Source organism: Trichoderma camerunense (assembly GCF_050948025.1).
Source record: "Trichoderma camerunense strain CBS 138272 chromosome Unknown V8C40scaffold_6, whole genome shotgun sequence".
NCBI lineage: Eukaryota > Fungi > Ascomycota > Sordariomycetes > Hypocreales > Hypocreaceae > Trichoderma > Trichoderma camerunense.
In genome coordinates this window covers 27,339-50,102 of record NW_028145364.1, presented here as the reverse complement: position 1 = coordinate 50,102, position 22,764 = coordinate 27,339, and the positions used below count along the sequence as shown (strand labels likewise).

Sequence of the window (22,764 nt, the reverse complement as noted above, 5' to 3'; positions counted from 1 at the left end):
CATTGAGATGACTAGTTATTCCTTAGCTCAACTTCGAAACAAACAAACAAACACGACCTCGACGCTCAGAATCTATGTTGAACCACATTTAATGAGTTAATCTGGTCACTGTTTTTCTTCAAGATGACCTCTAAGTTCATTTTGTGGACATTGGGCTACCCATAAATAGAACCCATTTCGATGAACAAAGTGGCTCTTTTAATAAGATGAGATGAACATTGTTCTTCTTATGACATGAAAGACTCTTTGAAGTCCACCCAAAAATGTATCACAACCGTCCCCACCTACATAGACACAGATGCCAATACATTTGCCCTCCTACATAACTCATGGTATGACAGCACTCAAGTCTACCGCGACCAGCTTCCCTGGCTCCATTAGGGTGCCATTGATAGGTGAAAAACGGTCGCCTGATGTTGTAACAAAGAGCGTTTTCTTCTGATGCAGTCCTCTTCCAAATTGTGCAGCTGTTCCACCACCAACGGCAAGTGAATCAGCTGTTCCAGCTACTTGTTGCACGCGCCCGTCGAGTAAAACTCGAATGACAGTGTTCTGAGCTGCGGTTGGCAAATACACAGTCCCATCCGGTTGCACGTCAAAGTCATCGCACATGAAACCCTCAGCGATCTGCTGGATGCTGCCGGCGATTGTGCCATTTTTAGTTATAGGAAATCTGCTCAGACTCATTTGAGCTGTATTGGTGAAATAAAGATAACCATTATGAATGTGCACTCCATTTATTCCTGCAGGGATGCTGCTGCCCTCGGGAATTGCCATTGATGGATCTTGAAGGAAAATCTCGTAATGGCCTGTGGATATATCGACCTTCCACAGGAGACTCAAGTTGGTATCGGTTACAATTACTGTTTTGGGGTCAAGAGTTGCAATGCCGTTCAAGAAGCTCGCACGATCAATCTTGGAGATAGGGTAAGTCTGAGGTTCCCCGTGAGTGAGGTCTAGGCCCCAGATCTGAAAAGAGCCGTCAACTGCTCCTTGGCTGGTGACATTTCCGGCGTTGAAGGCGTAGACATTGGGAGATGTCTCTGTGATACCGAGTACGCTGACCACGTCGCCCTCAATGGTGATGACTTGAGTATGAGTGGGATCTGCAGGGTCAATCCACCATATCTCTGGAACGTCGATTCTGGTGGCGAGGATTGTGCCGTCTGTACGAGTGACGAGATTCTCGAACTGCGTTCCATTTTGCTGCAGTTGGACGACAGTCTTAATAGGGGCACCTGACACCGATTGGTCGGTTGATACTGCTATAGCTGCCCCAGCTGCCACAGCTGCGCTGAGTATCGTAACGATGGGCCGCAACATATTCGTATTCTGACTTTCGAAGTCAATTTAGCGGCTTATTTGGAACAGGCTGATGATTGTGAAGATATGATAAGGGCTATGGACTTGGATGAAGATAATATGTTCTCATAGCATGTTGAATAGGTATGAGAGTGAAGTCTTCAAGCAGCTTCTTATATATTCAATACATGGCATTCACATACCTCATGATTAACAATGGCTCTTGTGTAGTTAATATCATCTCCTATTCACGAAGTAACATTCGCCTTAGGGTCCGCCTATCACTCCGCATATTCCGCAACTTGGTTCCGTGTCAGCAAACAATCTATGTCTTGGCGCATGAAGCTTTTACTGCTATAGCTCGAGTTGTGTATATGCATGATCCACGGTATTAAGTTATATTTAGAGCCTAGACAAAATCTAGCCCCAGAAGAATGATTTGAAGAGATCCAATCACCACCAGTTGATACAACGTAGAATGGGGTGGAGGCTGGACAGAAGCCCAACATGCTCCAATATCTCCGTTGACTGTGGCGATAATCTCTCTCTGTCGTATATTTCCTGTCAATTCTTGCCCTGAATTAGGCTATGTCCGTGTTTGGTCAGTGGGATTCGGTAACGGCGTGGGATGCTGCTTGGTTCTGATGCGTAACTGTATCCGCGATGTAACACTTTCAACATCGCCCCACGCTATTATGCCGAATTGCTTGGCACACCGGAGTAAGGAGTGATGACGTGGAAGGTCAAGTTTGGTTGTGTTCCGCATGCTTAACTCCTTACCGGATTTTAAGAGACTTAATTTGTAAACACTCAGAGATTCGATGTCTGTATGGACAGACCAGCATGAACTTCGGAATAGCATCATTTTAAATGATAGGAGAAGCCATGGACGATGCGGAGAAGCCATGCTGCTTCACCGGTATATAAGATGCTCTGAATATGGCGGTGATTATAGAGGACATGATGCAAAACATCGCCTAAGAAATAACATCTGATATCTCATTACCAATAAAATGCTTCGAGCTCTGGTCTTTACTATGCTGAGTCTGCCAAGTCTCTGCTTGGCTACAGGTAAGTCAAGCAATACCCAGTTCTCAAACTTGAACAATACTGAATCTAGGTCCAATATAGACAACTCCAGTACCTTGATTGATCCAATTGCTCGTTATTCGGACATGCGCCTCGGTTTGCCAACTGGTGCTGCTGCTGAATTCCCTGTTCTTCAATCTAGCCTTGATCAACGCCCAGACTGCGGCGAGACGTCTTACAAAGGAGCTGGGCGACTTCGTGGCCTCAATGCTTTGATCACGGGAGGAGACTCTGGTATCGGAAGAGCCATTGTGATTGCATACCTTCGTGAAGGAGCCAACGTTGCTATCAACTACATGGAGGAAGAGGAGTCTGATGCACAAGACCTCGCTGATTTTCTTTCCAAAGAGGGACTGTCTTTTGAACGCATTCCTGGAAACTTGCTGAATGAGACCTTTTGCACTTGGCTTGTCCAAGAGGCCCATCGCCGCCTTGGTGGTCTCGATATTCTGGTCAATCATGCTGGGTAAGAAAGCCTGAGAGCCTCGGTAGACGATGTTAAAAACTGACATGACTTCACAGAGTCTCTGGTTATACTCAAGGTCCCAATTGGCGTCCTATTGCCAATGAATCAACAGAGCAGTTTGACCAGGTATTTCGCACTAACGTTTATGCTAGCCTTTTCCTGACGAGAGCCGCCGTGCCTCTGCTTCCTCGTGGTGGTAACGTGGTTTTCACCGCCTCTACTGTTGCCATAGAGCCAAATGCTGGAGCGCTTGCCTATGGAGCGAGTAAAGCGGCTATTGTCATGATGGTCCGTAACTTGGCCCAGCAACTTGCTGAGGATGGAATTCGGGTCAATGGTGTTGCTCCCGGTTTCACCTATACCCCTTTCTTAGCTGCGGGGGGGTTCACTACTGAGTCTGTGAAAGAAATATCTGAGGGCACTTTCTTTAGACGGCCTGCTCAGCCTGCGGAACTTGCACCGCTGTATGTGAGTGTCGTTGATGCATCGTCCTCGTATGTAAGCGGGGAGATTTACGGGAACAGTGGAGCAACACTCGGCTTTTAGATTTGGAGGCATATTAACTCAATATGTGCTCCTTTTGCTTTATTTTGAAGTCGCCCATCTCGTCATGTTTGTAGTAGATGACTTATATAATTTAGCACGTATAGCAACGTATGTAGATTTCAAGATGGATTCTTGTCAAGTGCACTATCAAGTAGAATTCCACTTTTTGTCTTCTTGCATCTCATACGTTCTCTTTTCTATCATCAACATCATCACGCTTCACACTAACACTAATAACACTAGGTAGCGTTCCTGGTGATCCATTTCTGCTCTGATTCTGACTCACAACTCCATCCTGGACGCTTATTCCCCACTTCACCTGCGAGTGGAAATTTTCACATCCACAAATCTATCCATCCATACCTAGCGATTTACGAGCGTCGCCATCCAACAAGCGAATCAAAAGCAATTTGGCGCAGTGGAAGCGCGCCGGGCTCATAACCCGGAGGTCGCACGATCGAAACGTGCAATTGCTATTTCGCCTTGTTTTTTTTCTTTTGCTCTTTTCTTTGCCTCTCTCGTTTTACTGTATCATCAGAGTGAGCTTGGATACAGGTTTTCTTTTTATCATTAAGTCGTAAATCATATATCATCAAGTCGGCCGCTGCAGTTTACCGCCACTTCTTCCACGTAGAGGAGCAATAGATGCCCGTGATGACGCACAAGACTCCTAGGAAACAGCACAAATGCAGCCACTCCTGGTTCGTGCTAAAGTGGAAAATGCTTCCACAAGCAGGGCCAACGAAAAGGCCCAAGGCCCACGCCGTACTTAGGCCGCTCAGCATCATGCCGGGAGTCAAAAATCTTAACTCCCAGCTTAGTTCTACGCCGCTGGCTTGAATTCGGCTTCTTAGAGCCTCGATTCTCTGTGCAGCTGCAGAAATGGCGGTTGTTTGCGTCGTTGTACCGAGAGAGATGCAGAGGCCAATGAACCCAATATTCACCACAAAGAGGGTCTGGGTAATGGGATCATCTCCGGTAAGAAAGCCTAGGGTGACCATGAAGACACCGCATGCGAGCGATGCTATGGTGCTAAACCATCGAGGGCCGTACAAGGTGGTGTATTTGCCAACCAATGGGCCGCCCACCATGGGCAAAAGCAATGCAAACATGACACTGCCACTGGTCGACGAAGTCCAGCCAAAATGTCGAAGAACGTAGATTGGAATTGTCTGATAAGCTTGTCAGTAAGATAACAAAAAAACAATTTGACATGTGCGGTGAGCTTACAGCTTCCAAAGCTGACCTGACGACACATGCTATGGCGGCGCCGATGACGCTGGAGAGCCAGTTCCATCCAAGAGTCCTCAATGCTGATACATCGTCATCGCAGTCGGTCGTACCAGAAAGTGCCGATCTATCGTCATCCCCTCCATGTTCCAAATCTGTCGATGCAATGTTATCTAACGTTCCGTGAGATACCGCCACCGAGTTACCCAGCAAAGCATCTGTATCAGAAAGTCCCTTTACCGCATCCACCAAGGTTTGCTGCTGTGATGCCGGCTCTTTTTCTTTGACTAGGAGTCGAAGAACAATGTCGAACGCAATCACAACCTCTACTACACCAAAGACGGCCCAGTGTCCCAGCTTTTCATATAAGTAGCCCCCAAGTAGAGGCCCAATGAGCTCGCCGATTGTAGCACCCAGCGTCGTGTAACCCATACACACTCCTAAATTAGCCTCGTCCACCTGCGAGACTAGAAAAGCGATGCCAGACACCCACACGAGGGCCTCGGAAGCTCCTTGTAGAGCACGAGCGAAGATGATAAGGTATGGATCTACACTGAGAAAGAAGAGTAGAGTGGCGATAAGCATAATACCGATGCCAGCAAGAAACGGACGGCTTTTGGAGACGCTCCCATCGGCGATATATCCAGCAATCCCTAGGCGCGGATCAGTAAATTTGTCTTAACAAGGTTGCTGAGTGAGAATTTGGTTGACATACAGTTGGTGATAAGCAGTGCCATTCCGAAGGACTCGAGAGATAACGCAGCCCAATTGTCAACTTTGATCGGCCACTAACGTCAGCAAGATTCGACTTTAGCTGCTGATGAAACGCGGTTTGATTCTAACCATCTTCTGGAGGCGTCCCCAGCCGACCCGTGAAGAGCTCTGGTAAAAACGGTATAACTAAATCATACACCAACCCGTCCTACGAATTGATATCAATTAGCCCTCGGTTCAAATTTTGGAGGCCCATTCAACAGCTCTGTTACTTACTGTAAACACTGCAAATGCGACCGCAAAGGTCGCCAACCCCTCCGACGAACGCCATGGCCATGATCCTCTTTCTGATAGGCGGCCCATCGTAGGCACTTCGGGATGGCTCTCTGGACGGCGACGATAGATGTGGGAAGAGCAGAGTAAACAGGTAGAAGTCCAGGAAAAAAGTTCTCTTAGAAGAAATATGTCATGGAGGCTGAAGGGACCCTGCCTGATATTTTAATACTTCAGAGCTTCACCGCAAGAGGAGACGTAGGATCAAGATCTGGAAGAAGGTTGGGTGGGCGGGACGGCAGATGCTCGAAAGGGAGGGTACAAGATGCCCAAGTCCCTGTCCACAAAATGGCGGGCCATCGTTATTCACTCTGTATAAGAAAGACTTGATTGTGAATACCAACGGCGCCCGTATACCCCGTAATGCATGGAGTACTCTGTAGACTTGTGTAGAAGTAGACCAGCGCGCGACAGGTCATGCGAAAGGTGGCGGAATGAGCAGCGAGGCGAGATGATACTAGCAAATTGGAGAGCCTGCCGTACCCCCATGGGCATGTCTCACAGTAATAAAAAGAGCAAACACCAACTCACGATGATGGGCGTCTATCTGGTAATCAGCCACCATTACAAGGAGGCGATAACATCCCGCTTCTTCCACACGCCCCAGCCAGGTTCCACTGCCACCTCCATACGGAGAGAAACGGGCTTTGCATGTACAAGTCTTGATTTTGCTCCGAATCCAGTACTACGCGAACACAGCCCTGATGCGAAGCCATTTACAAGCATTGATAGCTGACGCAGGGATGGCCAATTGCATCAATGGATTCCGGAGCTGAGTAGGAGAAGATGAAAGATGATAGGTGAGGTCCTTATCGTGAGAAATCCGGTACTGATATTCCGACTGCAAGCAAGGAGGCTTTCCTTCTGCATGTTTCTCCACTCCCGAATCGAGGGATGTGAGATGTATTAGCCTCTCTGGAACAAGAAAGATGCACGCGCGCTCATGATCAAAGATCCACCGGAGGCTGCCTGCATATGATCCTTGACAAAGAGAGATGGCGTCTAAATGCAGTCTATTGATGCAGATTTGACTGGACAGGTGGTATGCAAAGTCGGCGACTCACCGACCTGCAGCTCCGAGCCCGTCTGCTATTCAGAAACAATTCCACACAATGAGTGCATGATTCACTGACTGAGTGATAGCGTACATGTCAGTACTCGTAGAGCGGAGAGCGGCGCTAGCTGTCTGCATGTCTCAGCAAACCTCCACTATCACCTTTGCCGCTATCACGGAGATCATCTTCCTAGCATTGAAATGCAACTCGAGAGACTTTTGGTCATCTTACATACTGCAAGATGGCAACATGATAGTTTCAGAAGATGTTTGCCTCTCCTGTAAAAGCAAAGACAACATCCACGTTTGAGATTTCACATTGCATTCAGAATGGATGCCATGCACCTCGCTTCCGCCACAAGGATGTCTACGTACCCTGCTTCCATGCCTTTGGCGTGACATGCTTTATACGCATAAGCCACGGAGGAGATAGATTGATCCATCTGCAAGATGTGATTTTTTTACCCCGAAAAGGACATCATGATCCGTGTCTAATGGCCAGCTTAACTTCCTTATACAGGCCCCAAAGCGCTTCCAGGGATTCAGCTTGCCCCTCTCTACCAACCCCGCGCCTTGATAATTGGTTTCGTTCCGAGTATTATTAGCTTGGTTGCTACGCTTTCGTACGACTCTAGAGCGGTAGGAGCTGGGGGAAATGGCGGTCGTGGGGGCAAAATTCCCTCAAATCACGAGGCGCAGTGGGAAAAGAGGCATCGTGACTTTCGGAGAGCGGACGAATGAGGGGCCTCCAAGGCCTCACGTTACAGGCGCGTAAGAGGGACTAAGGAATCTCGAGCGGGCGATTAGTACCAACGGCGATTTTGGTCATTTAGCACGAAGGCGTGCTCGGCTTCAAGCATTAAAGAGATTTGGACGCTTTGCGTGATGAATATCACGCAGAACATCGAATGCTGTTGCAAGAAATGTAAATGTGATTTGTGCTCTGAAACTGTCTGAGCTGCTAAGGCACCGCTAAAAAGGAATATCTTCGCCACCAGCTTACACGTAATCATGGCCATAACATGTTCTGATGTACCGGGCACATGACGAGACCAAATAGTAGAACTATCTGCCTCTGTATCTGTAGGCTTGAACTGATAACAGTATCATCGACCGCCCATTGTGCGTTCGGTAAGAATTGAATAGCGAAAATGATAGACAACACGATTGATCGTCTTTGCGATATATGACTGCTAGATCGAAACTGTGGCTTAGATCTAAATGTGTGCTCAACCGCCATGAAGGTGTGCATCGAGTATATCTAAGCCATCCATCTCCATCTGGGTGGTGTATGCGCTTTCGGAGTGGAAAGCAATAGCAGCCGAGATGCGTATACCTATGTTGCACCGGCGGCTCGATTTCTATGACAGCAATATCAAGTCTTAGCACTCTCGATGCCAATCAAATGCAAGATCGCAATGATCGCTACCTCCATGAGTTGGCGATCATTGCGATCCTGCCAATAATTCTCTAATTCTGAGAAAGCCTAAAAGAGGAGGTTGCAGGAGCTGCACTATCTGTTGGCGATCTCCAATCAAGATGCTATATTTATTTGGAGGTGCAGTGGACGACGCAGCACTGATTCTGTAAAGGCTGCATCAATTTCTCAGATTAAGTGGCTTGGCTCTATCCTTCGGGATAGAATAACGGCTCCCAGCACACCAGGTACGAAAACAGAAAACAGAATATATTAAAGTTTAACTCATAAACAAAGTTCTCGGTGAATGAGAAATGGCGCACAGCAAAAATCAAGTCAAGCCAAAGACGACCCGAGTGACAAGGTTTAGTGGTAAATAAACGCCTGATAGAAAGGCTTGAGTAATATATACTGTTAAGGAAGCCTGAGTATTTAGATACACCACAGAGATCAATTATATAATAGCAGAGGCATAGGATATTTTGAATCCGCATCGGCATCATCGTCATCCTTTCCAATACGTGTGAATTAGAGCAATTGATGCTATTTAGCGAAGAAGAATACCATGGCCAAATTTGGAAATGCAGGTAAACTTCTATCGTCTCCTATTCGTCGGGGCAGCAAAAGCGGCTTGGGTGACTTAGAAAACGGACTGGAGATGATGGAAGCTACAGACTTTGACGAAACCTAGATACAGTGGAGGCGTGCGAAGTCTACCTTTCCGTTCATTGGTATATCATCATCTAGATACTGTGCTCAATGTATGAAGAAGCAGGACAGAGCATTAAATTGAAAGAGATGACCTGATGCTGCAATACAGACATCGTGGTTCGAAGACTAAGCATTAGAAATCTTGCGATGATAAGCGAATTTCACATGCAAACTCGGCAGTACCTGCGCATTAATGACATTAGGCTATGAGTTAAAATAGTCATTTGACTTGGTTTAATATATTACGACGAATTGATTGCTTGGCTCAGCACTTAAGGGTAACAGAGGGTGGTTTTGGACAGGGTTCTCCGCCTTACAAGCGCCGGCATATGGCTTAGAGAAGAAGCCCTTTTTGTGTCGTACTAATCCAGGTACTAATGTCTGCAAGCCCGGCTTGTTAGTTAATTGGTGAGGAGACAACTTGGACTTCTCATTGCCTCAGTTTTAAGCCACTGCCACGAGGCTTGTGCCCTTTTGGGATTTCCACCGAGCATTTCAATCTTAAGTTCCTACCCAAGGCGCAAAATTATTCGCGCAACTGGAATATGCTTTCTTTTAATCGCCCGCAGCGTCACCCTAAAATGTAGACAAGCCGGCGCCTTGCCTTTCCTGTTACCGGGCCCTACCGGCACGGCCCAACCAGGAAGGGCAGAGCCGTCCGTGGGTGATCGGCGACTATTCGGGATAAAGAAGGCTTCTGGAGACGGCTCTTGGCATAGTATGAGAATATACTCCTTCGGGCAGGTCCATGATATGGGCGGAAGCTTGTTGAGACTTTTGTCTGTCGACTCATCTTCTAATACGCCAAGTCTAACCTGAGTAGTTGATGGGTTCACTGACGTTATACGAGAGGTATCTACGGAGTCGGTAGCATTGGCATTACAAATAAGTATAAGACTGGATATTGGCATTATGTATAAAAGGAGCAGTCGTTCGCTCTTGAGCTTGAGAAAATTAGACTTCTGAATATACTTCACCAACGTTGCCATCAAAGTAAAAGGCACTATCCTCTCATCATGAAGTTCTCAGTTATTCTGGCTGCTCTTGCCCCGGCCGTTCTGGCATTGCCGGCCTCTGATGCCGCATTGACCAGGCGTCAGACCAGCCTCTCAACCATCACAGACCAATATCTCTTCAGCCTCACCCTCCCTGATTTCATTTCCCGCCGCAATGCCAAGAACCCAGCCACCCTTGACTGGACCTCTGACGGCTGCACCAGCTCACCCGATAACCCCTTTGGATTCCCCTTTGTTCCTGCTTGCTACCGCCACGACTTTGGCTACCAGAACTACCGCATCCAAAACCGATTCACAGAGAGCGGCAAGCTCAGCATCGATAACAACTTCAAGGCCGAGTAAGTCAACCCGATGTCTATGCCATTAAGGGTAAAGATAGGTTGCTGATTATGACAAACTATAGTCTATACTTCCAGTGCCAGACATCGAGTGTCCAAAGCGTTTGCAATGCTCTTGCTGATGTTTACTACGCTGCTGTGAGAGCGTTCGGAGGTGGCGATGCTTCCCCTGGAAAGCGTGAACAATCACATGAGGACTTGGTTAATGTGTATGAAGAGAAGCTGGAGATTTACAACAACGCTGTGAAGACTGCCCAGGACAAGGGACTGCTGCCCATCTTGGAGTAAGAGGATAAAATGTATTGTATGCTTTGCGATGATTGGCGATACCAAATATGAAATAAATTTCTTCTACAAGACTGGTGGCTGATGGACACATTTGATGTTGATACAAGGGGACCGGAGTGGCTGTGTATAAGGTGCAGCTTTCTCTTCGGTAGTTAGAGTTTCTCTTCGGCAGTTAGAGAATGGTTTGCATGCTAATCCGATGCCATTGTTGACAGCATATCAACATACAACGTTCATCATATACCACTGGACAACAAGTTCTCCCATATCAACAAGCTGCAGCTTAAGATACGCCCGGAGATCCCTAATGAACAGGCCCCCATGCCTAAGTAATCAAGCTTAATTCTTCCTTGTCTTGTGCGTTTTGCTTCAATATTTTGTACCCCGCACCCTTCAATGCTACCCCGCACCGCCGCTCTGGCAATAGTCGGATCAGATAATAGAGGCGTCTCGGTTTCCGGCTCGGCGGACGGGAAATACCCAGTGCGGAAAATACCCATCACGCACAACATCTCCATGGAGCTGAATTGTTGCATACCAGGCATAACTCCTAGGGCGTTGAATGGCACTTATAGTGGGCCACTGCTTGGAAGATCCCGATGAGAAGCGCCGATCTAGGCCGGCCAGTCTTACTATATAAACCTGCACATGGAATGCGACAGTATCGGCCATACTTGTCATAATTTAATGAGAATATTGCTTGAATAAGGTATCTCGAGTTATTCTAGCTTTTTAGACATGTCAGCTCCAGCTCCAAATCCCGTCGTGGCGCCTGATCATGTTCACGCGCTGCTCAATCGTCTTCACGAGGAGTCCCTCACGCAAGAAGCAGCTCTCCCGTCTACGTATTTGAGCAAACCCGAAGGATTTGATGACTTGATGAGAGACAAGTTCATTGCTTTAGATCAGGATAAGTGTCAATTTGTCTATCAGCTTGCCAGAGCAATTGGAGCTCGCAACATTGCCGAGATCGGTACCAGCTTCGGTGTGAGTACCATCTATCTTGCACTAGCAGTGGGAAGCAATTTGGACCGTTTCGGTGGCGAGGGCAAGGTTATTGCCACAGAAAAGGAGAACACAAAAGCCGAGAAGGCTCGTCAACACTGGAAGGAAGCCGGTGACGATCTGGTGACGCGTCATATCGATTTGAGAGAAGGAGATCTTCTCGAGACGTTAAAGAATAACGTTCCGCAGCTTGATCTAGTCCTTATTGATAGTGAGTTCAAATCTAAATTGGCCATAGGCATTGTATATAACCGCTGTCTAGTCTGGGCTCCTGTCGCTCTCCCTGCGCTGAAGCTGCTGGAGCCGAAGCTCAGGTCTGGAGCTGTTGTCATCATCGACAATTCAATTAGTTCTGCCGCTAGATATAAGGAACTATTAGGCCACCTGAGGTCTCCGACAAATGGATATACAAATCTGACGCTCCCCTACTCCAAAGGTTTGGAGTTGTGCGTCAAGATCTAATAGGAAAGAGCACTGGGGAAAAGATAATCTTAATATGATCACCACACTACTCACTTCAGAATTCAGTCTGTATGAGCTTTTCTGAACCCTCTTCCAGTGACTCGAGAAAATACCAGTACTAGGAGTCTCTGGTCGATTCATCATCAATCTCGATGTTTCCAAGGGTTGTCAAGGAAAACTCCCGACTCATTTCCATAAGTTCCGCCAAGCATTCAGGACTTTGGCACCACCATGGGAGCGTAGGCTCGCTATTATCAAGTGTTTGACTTATCACTAACTTTGGCCCCGAATTTCTTTCTATAGCCTCCCGTGGAAGTGCGGAATTGGTTGTGTCCGAGATCACTGGTGCTATTGTCATGGGATTTGAGGTTGACTGCGAAGCTTCATCTGGTGAAGAAGCGTCCAATTCCTGCTGGTCAGGCGCCGATGCCAATCCATGACCAATTTTAAACAATGTCAGCCACTGGTAGTTGTCTGCGGGAGTTTGGTTCAGCGGATCATCATCGCCGTATAAAATAAGCCGAGCCTGGCGGCGAAGAATATCGCAATTGATGGTATCGCCATTTGCTCGCGCCGAAACAACAAAATCACCAAGACGGGCTGTAAGCATTTCAAACACATTCGGAGGATTCTGTTTCTCTGGTGATGAGAGAGTTTTCTTCAAAACACCCTTTGAGGCACTAAAGGGCTCCAAGTCCAAGGACTCGGCACCTATAAGGTAAGGAGGCATTGCGCTCTGGACAAGCATCGCGACCGAAGGCTCGAGCCCTCGATCTCCTTTCCAATCTTTCATGGATTTCCCTCTTCTGAAATGATCCACTAGATGATCGTTGCGGTCGGACCAGAGGGAAAATGTCTCTCCGCAAAAACCGCATCGGGACTTCACTTCGGAGATTTTTGACCTCCAGGAATGCATCGACGGTGTCATTTTGTCAATGCCGTGTGCAAGACGCAAGTGTTGGAGCAAGTGGTCTTTTCTATGGAAAGTTCTGAGGGCCTGAGGCTTCATGATGCAGTCGGATATGTGATGAGACTCGAGATGAGCGTCGGTGGTGTCAGATGAGTCACACAGGGAACATTTTGGAGCCGCAGCTCCAAGATCCCATCTCTTGGGTCCAGAGGGTAGGCAACTCCACCGTTCAAGAGCTAGATGAAGTGTCGCTTCGTGCCTCGTCCAGTCATATCTTGATTTGAAAGTGTCTGTGCAGAATGTACACTGATATATCCGCGGATTCCCATCTTCTGTTGATCCGTCTGTCGCTTTATGGCGCCAATTCTTACGTGAATTGCGACGATGACCACTTCCGTGATCGGAGTGACGAGTGTTAGAAGAAGGCGCTTCGTCTTGAGAGTCAATCCCGTTCAAGGCATCTTGAGCAATAAGCTGGGGTATGGCGCCTGTTGAAGAGGAGCGCTGTAGACGATCGATTGCCTCGATGTTATCTGCTTGTTCTGGTGTCGCATCGAAAGACCCAGGCAGCGATAAAGATCCAGGATTGATGCTGATGTCAGATGCTTCGCTTGACTGCCTTTCAGCATCTCTTCGCCTCGTGTTAACGAACCATTGCGATACTTGGCGAATACTCAAGCCTGTTTGACGACTGAGCTCCTCTTTCTCCGCTGCGCTTGGGTACGGCCAAGTAGAATTGGAAGTGTACCATTGCCTTAGTAATTGTGTAGAGCTCCATGAATGCCTGGTAGTTGGCCGAGTTGAATTGTTCTCTGGTGCATTTTCCATGTTCAAAACTTGTCCAAAATGGGTTTGCCGTTTTGTGCGACTTTTAATGCTCCAGCTCTTTCTTTCTGCAGCGTAGGTATTCTTAGAGCTGCGACACGATATCACATAATAGAAAGTATCGCAAAACCTTTTTTGTCTTGTGTTCTTGTCTTGTAGAAGAATAGAGGCGAGTTGTGAGCACTAAATTGTTAATTAGTGGGAAGAAAGATGGTTGGATGAGAGATGACCGCAACTAGACGAGGAGTTATCAGTAGTCCGACAATCTCCGCGTTTACACCCACTGGATGACGTCTAGAACCCTCTTCGCGCCCGGTATTCTCGTAATCTCGTATCCTTCTGCATAATAACCAAATGGAGTATGTCTAGCTACACCATATCGTATTAAGTTCTATCAAATCGGGATAATGCATTGAGATGCACTTCTTCCTATGCCAGGGTATGGATGCCCAAGTGCGTCGTAATGATTACCATTTCCCCGTTGCCGCGTAATCACGTTAGAATCATACGAGTCTGAGCTTTGCTTGGCAGAGAATCTAGAATTTCTTATCAACTGCAATGTAGATACATGTTCTCGCTGCCATGACTCGTCATTTCTCGTTATACCGACTAGAATCGATGAGACAGCCATGCTTTGGCTACCTAGTCGACGAACCAAAGCTGATCGCTTGGCGTCTCCTCCACCATGACATCGTGAGAGAATACCTTGGGAATAAAAGCCCACATATACTCCTCCATATCAAAGCCGATGGTGTCTTCAACCGTTTTTCTTACCTCTGGCCTGGATTTCCATGCCTCCGCCACGACCTCTTTCATCTTGTCCTTGACCTTGGCCATGCAGCTCTTCCACTCTTCGCTTTCACGATTCTCGATCGCTTGTAGATTAGACGTTTCTTGATCCATTGCTACAACACCGGCCATTTCCCTGAAAGCCATCATCATTCGTATTTCGTCATCGCCGAGAGCCGACATGATCACGGCTCTTGTTCGATGAATTCTTAGACCAGCCTGAAGTTCTGCAGATGTAATCGAGGCGTGTTCAAAATCTTCCCCAACCACTTCGATCTGACCCATGCATGTCATTACTGTCCCATCAACCATCGATTTTTCGTCATAAATCAACACGCATTTCCCGGTATCTACCTCTCTACAGAGAGGATAGTTTTGCTCTCTGTCAAAAGCTGACAACTCCTCGGCTGTCCAGGACGCAATCTTCTTGCTGCGGTACCAATCCATTATTCGATACCATTTCCCGCTTCTTGTATCCTGAAGAATGATTTGGTCTTCCGTGGCATTGATAGCCCCAGGCCAGGGATGCAAAGGGAGTCCGGCCACCAGAGGGCGTGGAAGAAGACGACATCCTGGTAGAGCGACTTTTAGGCCTAAGGGGGTCGGGATGCCATCATCTCCAACCAAACGTAGAACGCGCTCGTCCACTCCCAAGACAGGGTCCTTAACGGCCGAGCCCAATAGACTCCGGGGAGCCCAGCGCCACCCGGGTATGCTTAACAGTTCATCAGCATAGAATATGACTCGACTGGGAAGGCCGCCCTGCGACTTGTATATTAATTCCCAGACGCGAGCCATTCGGGTTTCGGCATCCGGAGCTGCAGCAATGTACTTTGTGTCGAGATTCATCAAAGTAGAGATACAGAGCGGTTCATCAGATGCCACAGAGACCGTCCGGAACTGTAGTGCTCGTTGGAGGGTAATGAGTGGCGACTGGTTGGTGGTTGGGCCCTCTCTTCCAGTGAAAAAGCCTTGAAGTTCATTGTACTACATCGCATCACATCACTGTTAGATTGACTCTTCTCATGGTTAACAAGTCATGATAGAGTAGTAGACTTACTGCACCTACGATATCTTGCCAGATTCTCATGTAACGTGGATCGCTATTGGCCGCGGTCCAGAGTTTGACGAGTAACGCATAGGCATTCACAGCTTTATCCGCAAATTGTATATATAGGCTTTTTGTCAGTGCCCCCTCTATTCACACGTATTAGTTACTGACAAGGAGCGAAGTCCGTTCGGGTAACTCATTGGGATATACCTTGAAGAGTCCATAGCCGTCTCATCCAGGGAGAAGCTCCGTATATGCGCAACATCAACTCGGCCGGATGAGTGTCCTGAGGATCGAAACCGGTCAAAGAAGCGTCAAGAACAAGAATGTGAGCTGCATTTAGGTACACACTGGCAATTCTCTCCAGTGCAATCATTTTACCTCCAAGTTCAACAGGACAGCAAAGTGTGTCAATCCACATCCGGTATTGGGTCCTGTATTCTGCATCTCCAGTCTCTGCTTCGGTCTGCATCGAAGCTATTAATTGAGCTACATGCTTTATCTGGCACCTCGGCAGAGAGTTGGCCTTTGGGTTTCCCAAGCCATTGGCCCAAACCTATTGTTCTTAGTGAGTCGTCGTACGTACGTGGATTTCGGAGAGCACTCACATGAGAAAGGGCGACATATGGGACGCCCGGCTCGTATGGTTCCACCACCAGCTCGAAATCATCTACCCCATCTCCGATCTGGTCAAAGCGTATGATGGGATAAGTATCCGTACTACGGAGAATTAACGACGTCGCTCTCCCGTCAATGCCAATGAGGTCACAGCTACAGCCATCAGACAGATGTGAGGGCTTATAGGTTTCTATATCCATCTGGAAAGCCGTGCATAGATGACGAGTACAGTTCGAATGATCTTGGTTAGCATTCGGCCTCTGCAGCTGTGCTATATGGTGCATCGTATTCAGTCCATTAAACTGAGATCGTAGCTTTTCGATTTCGCTTGGGCACCATCCTTGTTGGAGCATTTGTTTGTCCATGGTGCCTCCAGACTGCATGTAATTTTGATGCCAGCTAAATCCTACAATAGGAACGTCTACCTTGGGGTTTGACAGCGTAATAGCTTGAAATAATCCCGTGGAGAAGTACTCTCCCAGAGCGCATATCGAGTATCGCACTGTTTCATCCAAATCTGAGATAGAGAGAGTCATCAAACTGGCAAATTGAAGGCAGTCACGCATGTATGTGAATCTCTCGCGCTTGTCGGGCACAAGTCGAGTTCTCTCAGCAATGATTTGAGAGGATTCCAGCACTGACTTGGCACTGATATACCTATTACCGTCTTCTTCAGCGGCAGATACGCAGACCTCGTACAATTTCCGAATCTCCTGGGTAGCGAGCGTATCTTCAACCATGCGATGGCCGGGGCTGGTCTCGTTCAAGCCAAGCATCTCGGCAAACAACCCAAACCAAAGCCATGTCTGTAGAAATGGCTGGATCTCTTCCTTTGGCGTGGGGTGAATGACCTCCAGATATGGCTCATTTGAAGTATCTCCACCCAAATGGTGTCTAAGACGAGGTGGTACTACCCGGACCATGCCCTTCCGCACCGCATAAGTTAGGAACGGGCCGCCATCCCAATCTTCCGTACACACAAACGGTGTTTTTCGGGGTGGAGCAGCCGGGGAGTTTGGTTCGCACAGTAAGTCCATCGGAGATGCTATTTCGTATTTTTGAGAGATAAAGTTGCAGATAAGTTTAAACCCAAGGCACAACAGGACGAACGGCTGAGCGGAGTCGAACCAATAAGAGTGCAAGACGGTTCAGCTGGTACTTTCGTTGCTCTAAGAGGTACGACTAGCCTAACGCAGCTTCACTCTAGAAAGCGCCAATTAGATATGGTCCTTGTTAGCGCATAAGTATCACGATGCTGACACAACAGACCCGAGGAGGCTGTGTAGTTGTTATGTTTCCTCATGTAAAAGAGCCCATATGTTTAACTGAAGGGCTAGACTCCATCTACTCTTTTTTCACCCGTCTTCTCCAATATACATGTTCTCAATTCGCCATATACCATGGAAGACTCATAGATCCCAGTAGTTTCGCCGTCTTTGATGCCGGAATCTGACAATCCGTATTGCAGAGCCAAATTAACTGAAACCCAGGCGGAAATACGGAAATATCGAAGCATTTCATCTTGCCTTGCCTCCAGGCCCCGCCCATTGGGAGGTTAGGCCAATACCTCGTATTTTAAACGGAATACGCATGGATACGAAGTACTCTTTTCCTCGAAATAATTTTGCCTCCTGCACAAGAATCGCTCCTATTGCTCCGAAGGATTCCTCCGAGTGTTTTTCTTCCTTATCTAAGCGGATCGTAATGTCGGGTATGCACCGGCTCTTTTGTGATTAATGCGGATGGCCCCTTGACTAAGAATCCCCTAAGCAAGCCGAGGGCAGGAAATAGGCATCATGAAAGCGGATTGAATGGATGCGTTTTATCGCCACCAAACTTCATTTCTCATATCAATTCTATTCTTCGTTCATTTCCCCCTCGTTATACTGGCACAATGACGAACATTGACAAGGCTTGCGAGGAATGTCGCATTCGAAAAATCCGCTGCGAGGGCGGAAACCCTTGTTGTCGGTGTTCGAAGCGTAACATGCAATGTGTATATCGCTTCAAAGTCCGAAATCGCCTGAAGAAGCCCCGGGCTAGACCCGCATCATTGTCAAAAGAAAACAACCATGAGACATCTTTAAGTAAAAGGAGACAAGTCAACCTCAGCCATGAGTCTGAGACCGAGAGCAACCAGGGGTTTCACGTCCATAGCATAGCAGCGCTCCCGATGCCCTCATACAACTTTCAATTGCACTATGGACCGTCCTCCAATTTCTCAATCATGCATCTGGTGTCTAGCCAAATATCCGGCGTTCCGCAACCGCTTGGGCGAAGTGAAGAAGTGGCGCAGGTTGGCCCTGGATTGGATCTATTCGAGTACCAATTCCTATTTTTTGGTGATTTGGCCGACTCCAACAAGGCTGTGCCCATTACAGGGGTTCATTTCACCACTCTCCCATCGCAAGAACTATCCAATCGGCTTCTTGAGCGGTATCTTTCAACATATTGGCATCTGTTGCCTATCGTTACCAAAGACATTTTTCGGCAGCGTCTCGCACAGATATACGCCACGCCCGGAGTATGCGCATTTGACTCATTAGATGGCATGGTAGTTCTTGCTGCGATGGCTGTTGGTGCATCCATGATGGGAGAAGAGAAAGTCGCACAGATGCTATTCCAAGGGGTTAAGACCAGCGCGAAACGCGCCAACGAATATGTGAATATTCAATCCATTCATTTGGAGCTCATGCTTGCACAGTTCCGAATGGAAAGATCAAAGCCTCATTCTGGGTTTATGCATGTTGGAAATGCGGCTAGAAAAGCCATTGCGGCTGGTCTTCACAGAGGAGTTAATATCCGAGGCAAGCCTGAAGATGCTTCACAGCGCCGACTTGCGTTCTGGTGTACGTATGTTTGGGAAGTGTGAGTGCCCCTCAATGTCTTATTATCTTAATAAAATAACTGACTTGACTTGTGTGCCAAGGTGGGTTTGCTTTATTCTTGGGCGCCAGACGTCTATGTCCGAGCTCGGCTTGGATATACCTGTTCCCACAGATGACAAGATAATGGCCACTTTGGTCAAGCTAATGAAGATTGTATCGCATTGCGCTGATCGCATCTACAATCGGACTTACGAGTCTCTAGTGCATATGTGGGATGTCGTGAATGAGATTCGTGGTGAGCTTCGCGAGTTTGCCAATGAACAGCGGAAGGAAATTGGGCTTGAGCCTGACCGAGTGTCTTGCACTGGAGAGTTGGGATTCTGCTTGACTATAATATCTGCAAGTAAGTAGGGAGAAAGTGCTATCGCAGAGAACTACTGCTAACAACATACGTTTGATCGTAGTGTATCATCATACTCACCTACTACTATTTCGACCTTTCCTTATACTTAAAGCAAAACTGGATCTAATACCACCCACAATAAGAACCCCAACGTTGAATAAGCTTGATAGACTCGCTTGGCTGAATGGGGCATGTGAGAATTGCTTAGACACCGCTCAGAAATGCGTACGGTTGGTTACCAAGTCTTGCGAGTTGGACGAGATCTGCAGAGTATGTTCAAATCCCACATCCGCGAAAATGAAAGTACAACTAACGTTCAAAATAGAGAACGGTATACATGGCATTTTTTCTTGAAGGGGCATGCTTTGTCCTCGGCTTCGACATGCTCAGCAATAATTCGCGGCGCACAATCCATCTTCCGTATATGCAAAACGCCGTTGATTGCCTTTCAACTATGATTCCTAAACAAGACAAAGCCCTCCCACAAGTTCCGATCCTTGTGAAAGGGATACAACATATAATCGACTCATCCATGACTTCAGACGTTCAAAGCATTGAAGGAGGCTCACAGGTTGAATCCTTGTGTAACAGCAGCCCATCCATGGTAACTTCTGCTAATATAGAAGCCAATCTGGAAGACTCTGGACCTCCACCCTTTCTTTCTCAACAACATACGAATAGCATGGCCGATTTAACAGCATACGACGTCTTAAATAGCCGCGTATCCTCTAGCCTTACCGATATTGAATACGGCTGGCAAAATATGAGTGTCGAAATGCTGTGGGCGGAATTTCCGCACCAACTGCTTCTCAACATGCAGCACACCGGAAGAGCCACACTAAATCATGACCATAGCTTTGACAAACCGATATAGAATCAACATTGTTTAATTGGCAACAAACTCAATACCCGAATTAACCCGCTGGACATGGTTAAAGCGCTGCTTAAGATTTTGTAATATACCATTTTACTTTGCCGACGTGAGTTCATAACCGCTTAGTTCCTGCTTTTTCTTGATAAGAACGGTTGTGAAAATCCGTATTACAATATGATTCAATGGGAGGAATTTGCCACCTGTATTGCACCCCTGTTGTGGCCATAAAAACATCTCCATGTCGAATTCGGCCATTTAAACATATCGATATCACAGTATTCCATGCAATTTGGGGTCGCTACCTGTACTTGATCCATGTTAAGGTTTTGTGGAACACAAACAGCCACATAGAATATGATGCTAATCTCTGCACCCAAAGTGTCATGATCGACTGATTTATCTCTATAGCCTCTGAGCCGGCTCAACCGCTAACAAAGACGTCGGTTGTGAAACTAACTTTAATCAACTTACTAGATAATACGGAGGTTGGTTGACCTCGGTTTGTGGCTTAACTTGGCAGCAGCTGATATAAACTTCAGCCATCGCGTGAGATATAACATACGAGAGAGAGTACATGTTCTGCCATTTACATGACTAAATATATCTGACACTTGGCATACATGGAATGTGAACTAAGCATTAAACAAATCATACGTCATCTTGCAATTGATTGCAGCGTAAAAAGGAACGACTTATCATTAGATCCTAGCCTGTAGACAAGAACGACCATTGTTGTCAACAGTTAAAATGCCCGGGTCACGTATTGCAATTGTTGGAGTTGGTCAAGTTGGTGCCGCGGCCGCTTATGCACTTATCCGCAGCTCGATAGCTGCTGAGTTGCTCTTCGTTGATATCAATGTGAATCTGAGAGATGGCCAGGTTCGCGATCTCTCAGATGTAGCGTATAGCTGCAACAGTCGGACAAGAGTACGAGCGGCAAACTACCATGAGGCGGGTCAGTGTGATATTGTAGTCATTACTGCAGGGTCAAGGCACAATCTAGGTAAGCTCGGTTGACGGAAAGCATTTACTTGAGGGTTTTGCTTCTCATACTTACACATATTCCCAGGCGAAACTAGTCTCGACCAAGTATATCGAAATATCTCGATTGTCAAGACGGCTGTTGACGCAATGACGCCTTTCAAATCAGATACCATCCTATTAGTGGTGTCTAGCCCCGTTGATCTACTTACCTCCCTCGCCTTGAAGCTCTCCCAGCTTCCGCCGTCCCAAGTCTTGGGCTCTGGCACCTATCTGGATTCTGTGCGTCTTCGAGGAATGTTGGCGGACAAGATTGAAGTAAGTGTTTGTAAGCTATGTTCAGAGCCGAGACATGTTAATGATATCATTAGGTTGCTGCGAAGTCAATTGATCTATTCGTATTGGGGGTGCAGGGAGAATCCCAGGTGACGGCGTGGTCCGCCGCAACAGTTGGCGGCGTACCCATCGACCAATGTCTCTCAGCGGGCATTCCCATCAATCGCGCCGAACTTTCCAGCGAGTGTAAGAATCGATCGCAAAGTATAGTGCGAGCCAAAGGAGCAACCCCTTTCGGCATTGGTTCCATCGTGTCCAGCATTTGTTCTGCCATTGTGTTTGACAAGCGGACCGTTCATCCCCTTAGCAACTTCCAGCCGTCATTTGGATGTTGTTTCAGCTTACCCGTGGTGCTCGGCATGAAAGGAATTGAACGAACAGTAAAAGTGCCACTGGATAGAGACGAGGATGTTCAGATAGCCGACTCAGCAATTGCACTCAAGATGATGATCGACCAAGTGAGTAAAAACTGGTGAGTGCAGCGAATTTGGAAAGAAATAAGGGAAGGAGGGGGAGAAAACTTTTAGGAGGCATCACGATATTGTACATTAAAATTCGTCCAGCTAATACACTATGAATGTGTATGTAATGCAAAATTGGGATCTGAAAACAAATAATAGTAATGCTTTATCTTGCCTGTTCTACATCCACTGCTTGTGTGCCTCGGTGGTGCTGACTCTAAACTGTGTGATAATGCTACAACTAGCTTGCTATCCCTAATATTCGGAATCATGATATTTCAATACTCATGAAAATGACGCAAGGTTTGACCGTAATGCACAGTATACGGTCCAAACAAGCGAGATTTGATCTCGGCTATTCGTGGATGTCGCCGCTGAAACGTTGTGTCGTCAAGCCAAATTAGCTGCTCGACATGGTGTGTGAACACTGCTTGAGTTTGTCCCTAAACTCTAAAGTGGTATGATGGCACTCAATTGTTACATACAAGGCCATCACCGGTTGTGGTGTCATAAAAACGTCTCTGTAAGTTTAGGTATGCTCTGGAACGGGAGAGTGAAACGGCATTAAAGGACGCAGCATTCGGTCTTTTTGGCGTTCTTTTATTAACTGTCCCTAACTTAATTCTCAATCTTGTCTATATATAGGTGGATTAACTACACTGTCGGTATTCGTTTGCCTCACTTTAATCCGGCTATCAGTGATCGCCCAATGCAAGG

The 22,764-nt window shown here is 47.1% G+C and overlaps 8 protein-coding genes and 1 non-coding gene across 9 annotated transcripts; 5 read left to right on the top strand and 4 right to left on the bottom strand.

Moving 5' to 3' along the window:
- Positions 1-279: 279 nt before the first annotated feature.
- Positions 280-1,323, bottom strand: V8C40DRAFT_286250 (uncharacterized protein; the record flags this gene model as incomplete). Its single annotated transcript, XM_083222506.1, has 1 exon — positions 280-1,323. One exon carries the CDS (start codon positions 1,321-1,323, stop codon positions 328-330), a length of 996 nt encoding a protein of 331 aa, XP_083074606.1. The 3' UTR covers positions 280-327.
- Positions 1,324-2,315: 992 nt separating this feature from the next.
- Positions 2,316-3,732, top strand: V8C40DRAFT_286247 (oxidoreductase; the record flags this gene model as incomplete). Its single annotated transcript, XM_083222505.1, has 3 exons — positions 2,316-2,373; positions 2,434-2,857; positions 2,914-3,732. The coding sequence occupies 3 exons, from the start codon at positions 2,316-2,318 to the stop codon at positions 3,401-3,403; spliced, it is 972 nt and encodes a 323-aa protein (XP_083074605.1). The 3' UTR covers positions 3,404-3,732.
- Positions 3,709-5,878, bottom strand: V8C40DRAFT_184788 (major facilitator superfamily domain-containing protein). The gene is made up of 5 exons (XM_083211775.1): positions 5,624-5,878; positions 5,477-5,555; positions 5,349-5,408; positions 4,634-5,286; positions 3,709-4,575 (listed from the first exon to the last, which is right to left on the bottom strand). Exons 1-5 carry the CDS (start codon positions 5,708-5,710, stop codon positions 4,015-4,017), a joined length of 1,440 nt encoding a protein of 479 aa, XP_083074604.1. The 5' UTR covers positions 5,711-5,878; the 3' UTR covers positions 3,709-4,014.
- On the top strand, positions 3,808-3,879 carry V8C40DRAFT_t92. The gene has a single exon. It is a non-coding gene; the product is annotated as a tRNA-Met (tRNA).
- Positions 5,879-9,828: 3,950 nt separating the features above from the next.
- V8C40DRAFT_240228 (prokaryotic phospholipase A2-domain-containing protein) lies at positions 9,829-10,705 on the top strand. The gene is made up of 2 exons (XM_083214751.1): positions 9,829-10,216; positions 10,282-10,705. The coding sequence occupies exons 1-2, from the start codon at positions 9,879-9,881 to the stop codon at positions 10,502-10,504; spliced, it is 561 nt and encodes a 186-aa protein (XP_083074603.1). The 5' UTR covers positions 9,829-9,878; the 3' UTR covers positions 10,505-10,705.
- A 314-nt stretch (positions 10,706-11,019) lies between these two features.
- On the top strand, positions 11,020-12,030 carry V8C40DRAFT_184726 (O-methyltransferase). Its single transcript, XM_083211772.1, has one exon. The coding sequence runs from the start codon at positions 11,243-11,245 to the stop codon at positions 11,969-11,971; it is 729 nt and encodes a 242-aa protein (XP_083074602.1). The 5' UTR covers positions 11,020-11,242; the 3' UTR covers positions 11,972-12,030.
- Positions 11,556-14,251, bottom strand: V8C40DRAFT_184723 (uncharacterized protein). The gene is made up of 2 exons (XM_083211771.1): positions 12,026-14,251; positions 11,556-11,861 (listed from the first exon to the last, which is right to left on the bottom strand). The coding sequence occupies exon 1, from the start codon at positions 13,707-13,709 to the stop codon at positions 12,090-12,092; it is 1,620 nt and encodes a 539-aa protein (XP_083074601.1). The 5' UTR covers positions 13,710-14,251; the 3' UTR covers positions 11,556-11,861; positions 12,026-12,089.
- Position 14,252: 1 nt separating this feature from the next.
- On the bottom strand, positions 14,253-17,335 carry V8C40DRAFT_184730 (uncharacterized protein). Its single transcript, XM_083211773.1, has 4 exons — positions 16,155-17,335; positions 15,757-16,102; positions 15,556-15,692; positions 14,253-15,482 (listed from the first exon to the last, which is right to left on the bottom strand). The coding sequence occupies exons 1-4, from the start codon at positions 17,199-17,201 to the stop codon at positions 14,349-14,351; spliced, it is 2,664 nt and encodes an 887-aa protein (XP_083074600.1). The 5' UTR covers positions 17,202-17,335; the 3' UTR covers positions 14,253-14,348.
- Positions 17,336-17,522: 187 nt separating this feature from the next.
- Positions 17,523-20,552, top strand: V8C40DRAFT_240224 (Zn(II)2Cys6 transcription factor). Its single transcript, XM_083214750.1, has 4 exons — positions 17,523-19,032; positions 19,094-19,395; positions 19,457-19,665; positions 19,721-20,552. The coding sequence occupies exons 1-4, from the start codon at positions 18,059-18,061 to the stop codon at positions 20,267-20,269; spliced, it is 2,034 nt and encodes a 677-aa protein (XP_083074599.1). The 5' UTR covers positions 17,523-18,058; the 3' UTR covers positions 20,270-20,552.
- The last annotated feature ends 2,212 nt before the right edge of the window (positions 20,553-22,764 follow it).

Coding starts and splice junctions, on each gene's coding strand:
- V8C40DRAFT_184788 (XM_083211775.1), bottom strand. CDS start 5,710: ATGGGCCGCCTATCAGAAAGAGGATCATGGCCATGGCGTTCGTCGGAG. Junction 5,556..5,623: donor TCGCATTTGCAGTGTTTACA/GTAAGTAACAGA, acceptor ATCAATTCGTAG/GACGGGTTGGTGTATGATTT. Junction 5,287..5,348: donor GGCACTGCTTATCACCAACT/GTATGTCAACCA, acceptor ATCCGCGCCTAG/GGATTGCTGGATATATCGCC.
- V8C40DRAFT_240228 (XM_083214751.1), top strand. CDS start 9,879: ATGAAGTTCTCAGTTATTCTGGCTGCTCTTGCCCCGGCCGTTCTGGCA. Junction 10,217..10,281: donor GATAACAACTTCAAGGCCGA/GTAAGTCAACCC, acceptor GACAAACTATAG/TCTATACTTCCAGTGCCAGA.
- V8C40DRAFT_184726 (XM_083211772.1), top strand. CDS start 11,243: ATGTCAGCTCCAGCTCCAAATCCCGTCGTGGCGCCTGATCATGTTCAC.
- V8C40DRAFT_184723 (XM_083211771.1), bottom strand. CDS start 13,709: ATGGAAAATGCACCAGAGAACAATTCAACTCGGCCAACTACCAGGCAT.
- V8C40DRAFT_184730 (XM_083211773.1), bottom strand. CDS start 17,201: ATGGACTTACTGTGCGAACCAAACTCCCCGGCTGCTCCACCCCGAAAA. Junction 16,103..16,154: donor CATATGTCGCCCTTTCTCAT/GTGAGTGCTCTC, acceptor TAAGAACAATAG/GTTTGGGCCAATGGCTTGGG. Junction 15,483..15,555: donor GGCAAGATATCGTAGGTGCA/GTAAGTCTACTA, acceptor GATGCGATGTAG/TACAATGAACTTCAAGGCTT.
- V8C40DRAFT_240224 (XM_083214750.1), top strand. CDS start 18,059: ATGACGAACATTGACAAGGCTTGCGAGGAATGTCGCATTCGAAAAATC. Junction 19,033..19,093: donor TGTACGTATGTTTGGGAAGT/GTGAGTGCCCCT, acceptor TTGTGTGCCAAG/GTGGGTTTGCTTTATTCTTG. Junction 19,396..19,456: donor CTTGACTATAATATCTGCAA/GTAAGTAGGGAG, acceptor GTTTGATCGTAG/TGTATCATCATACTCACCTA.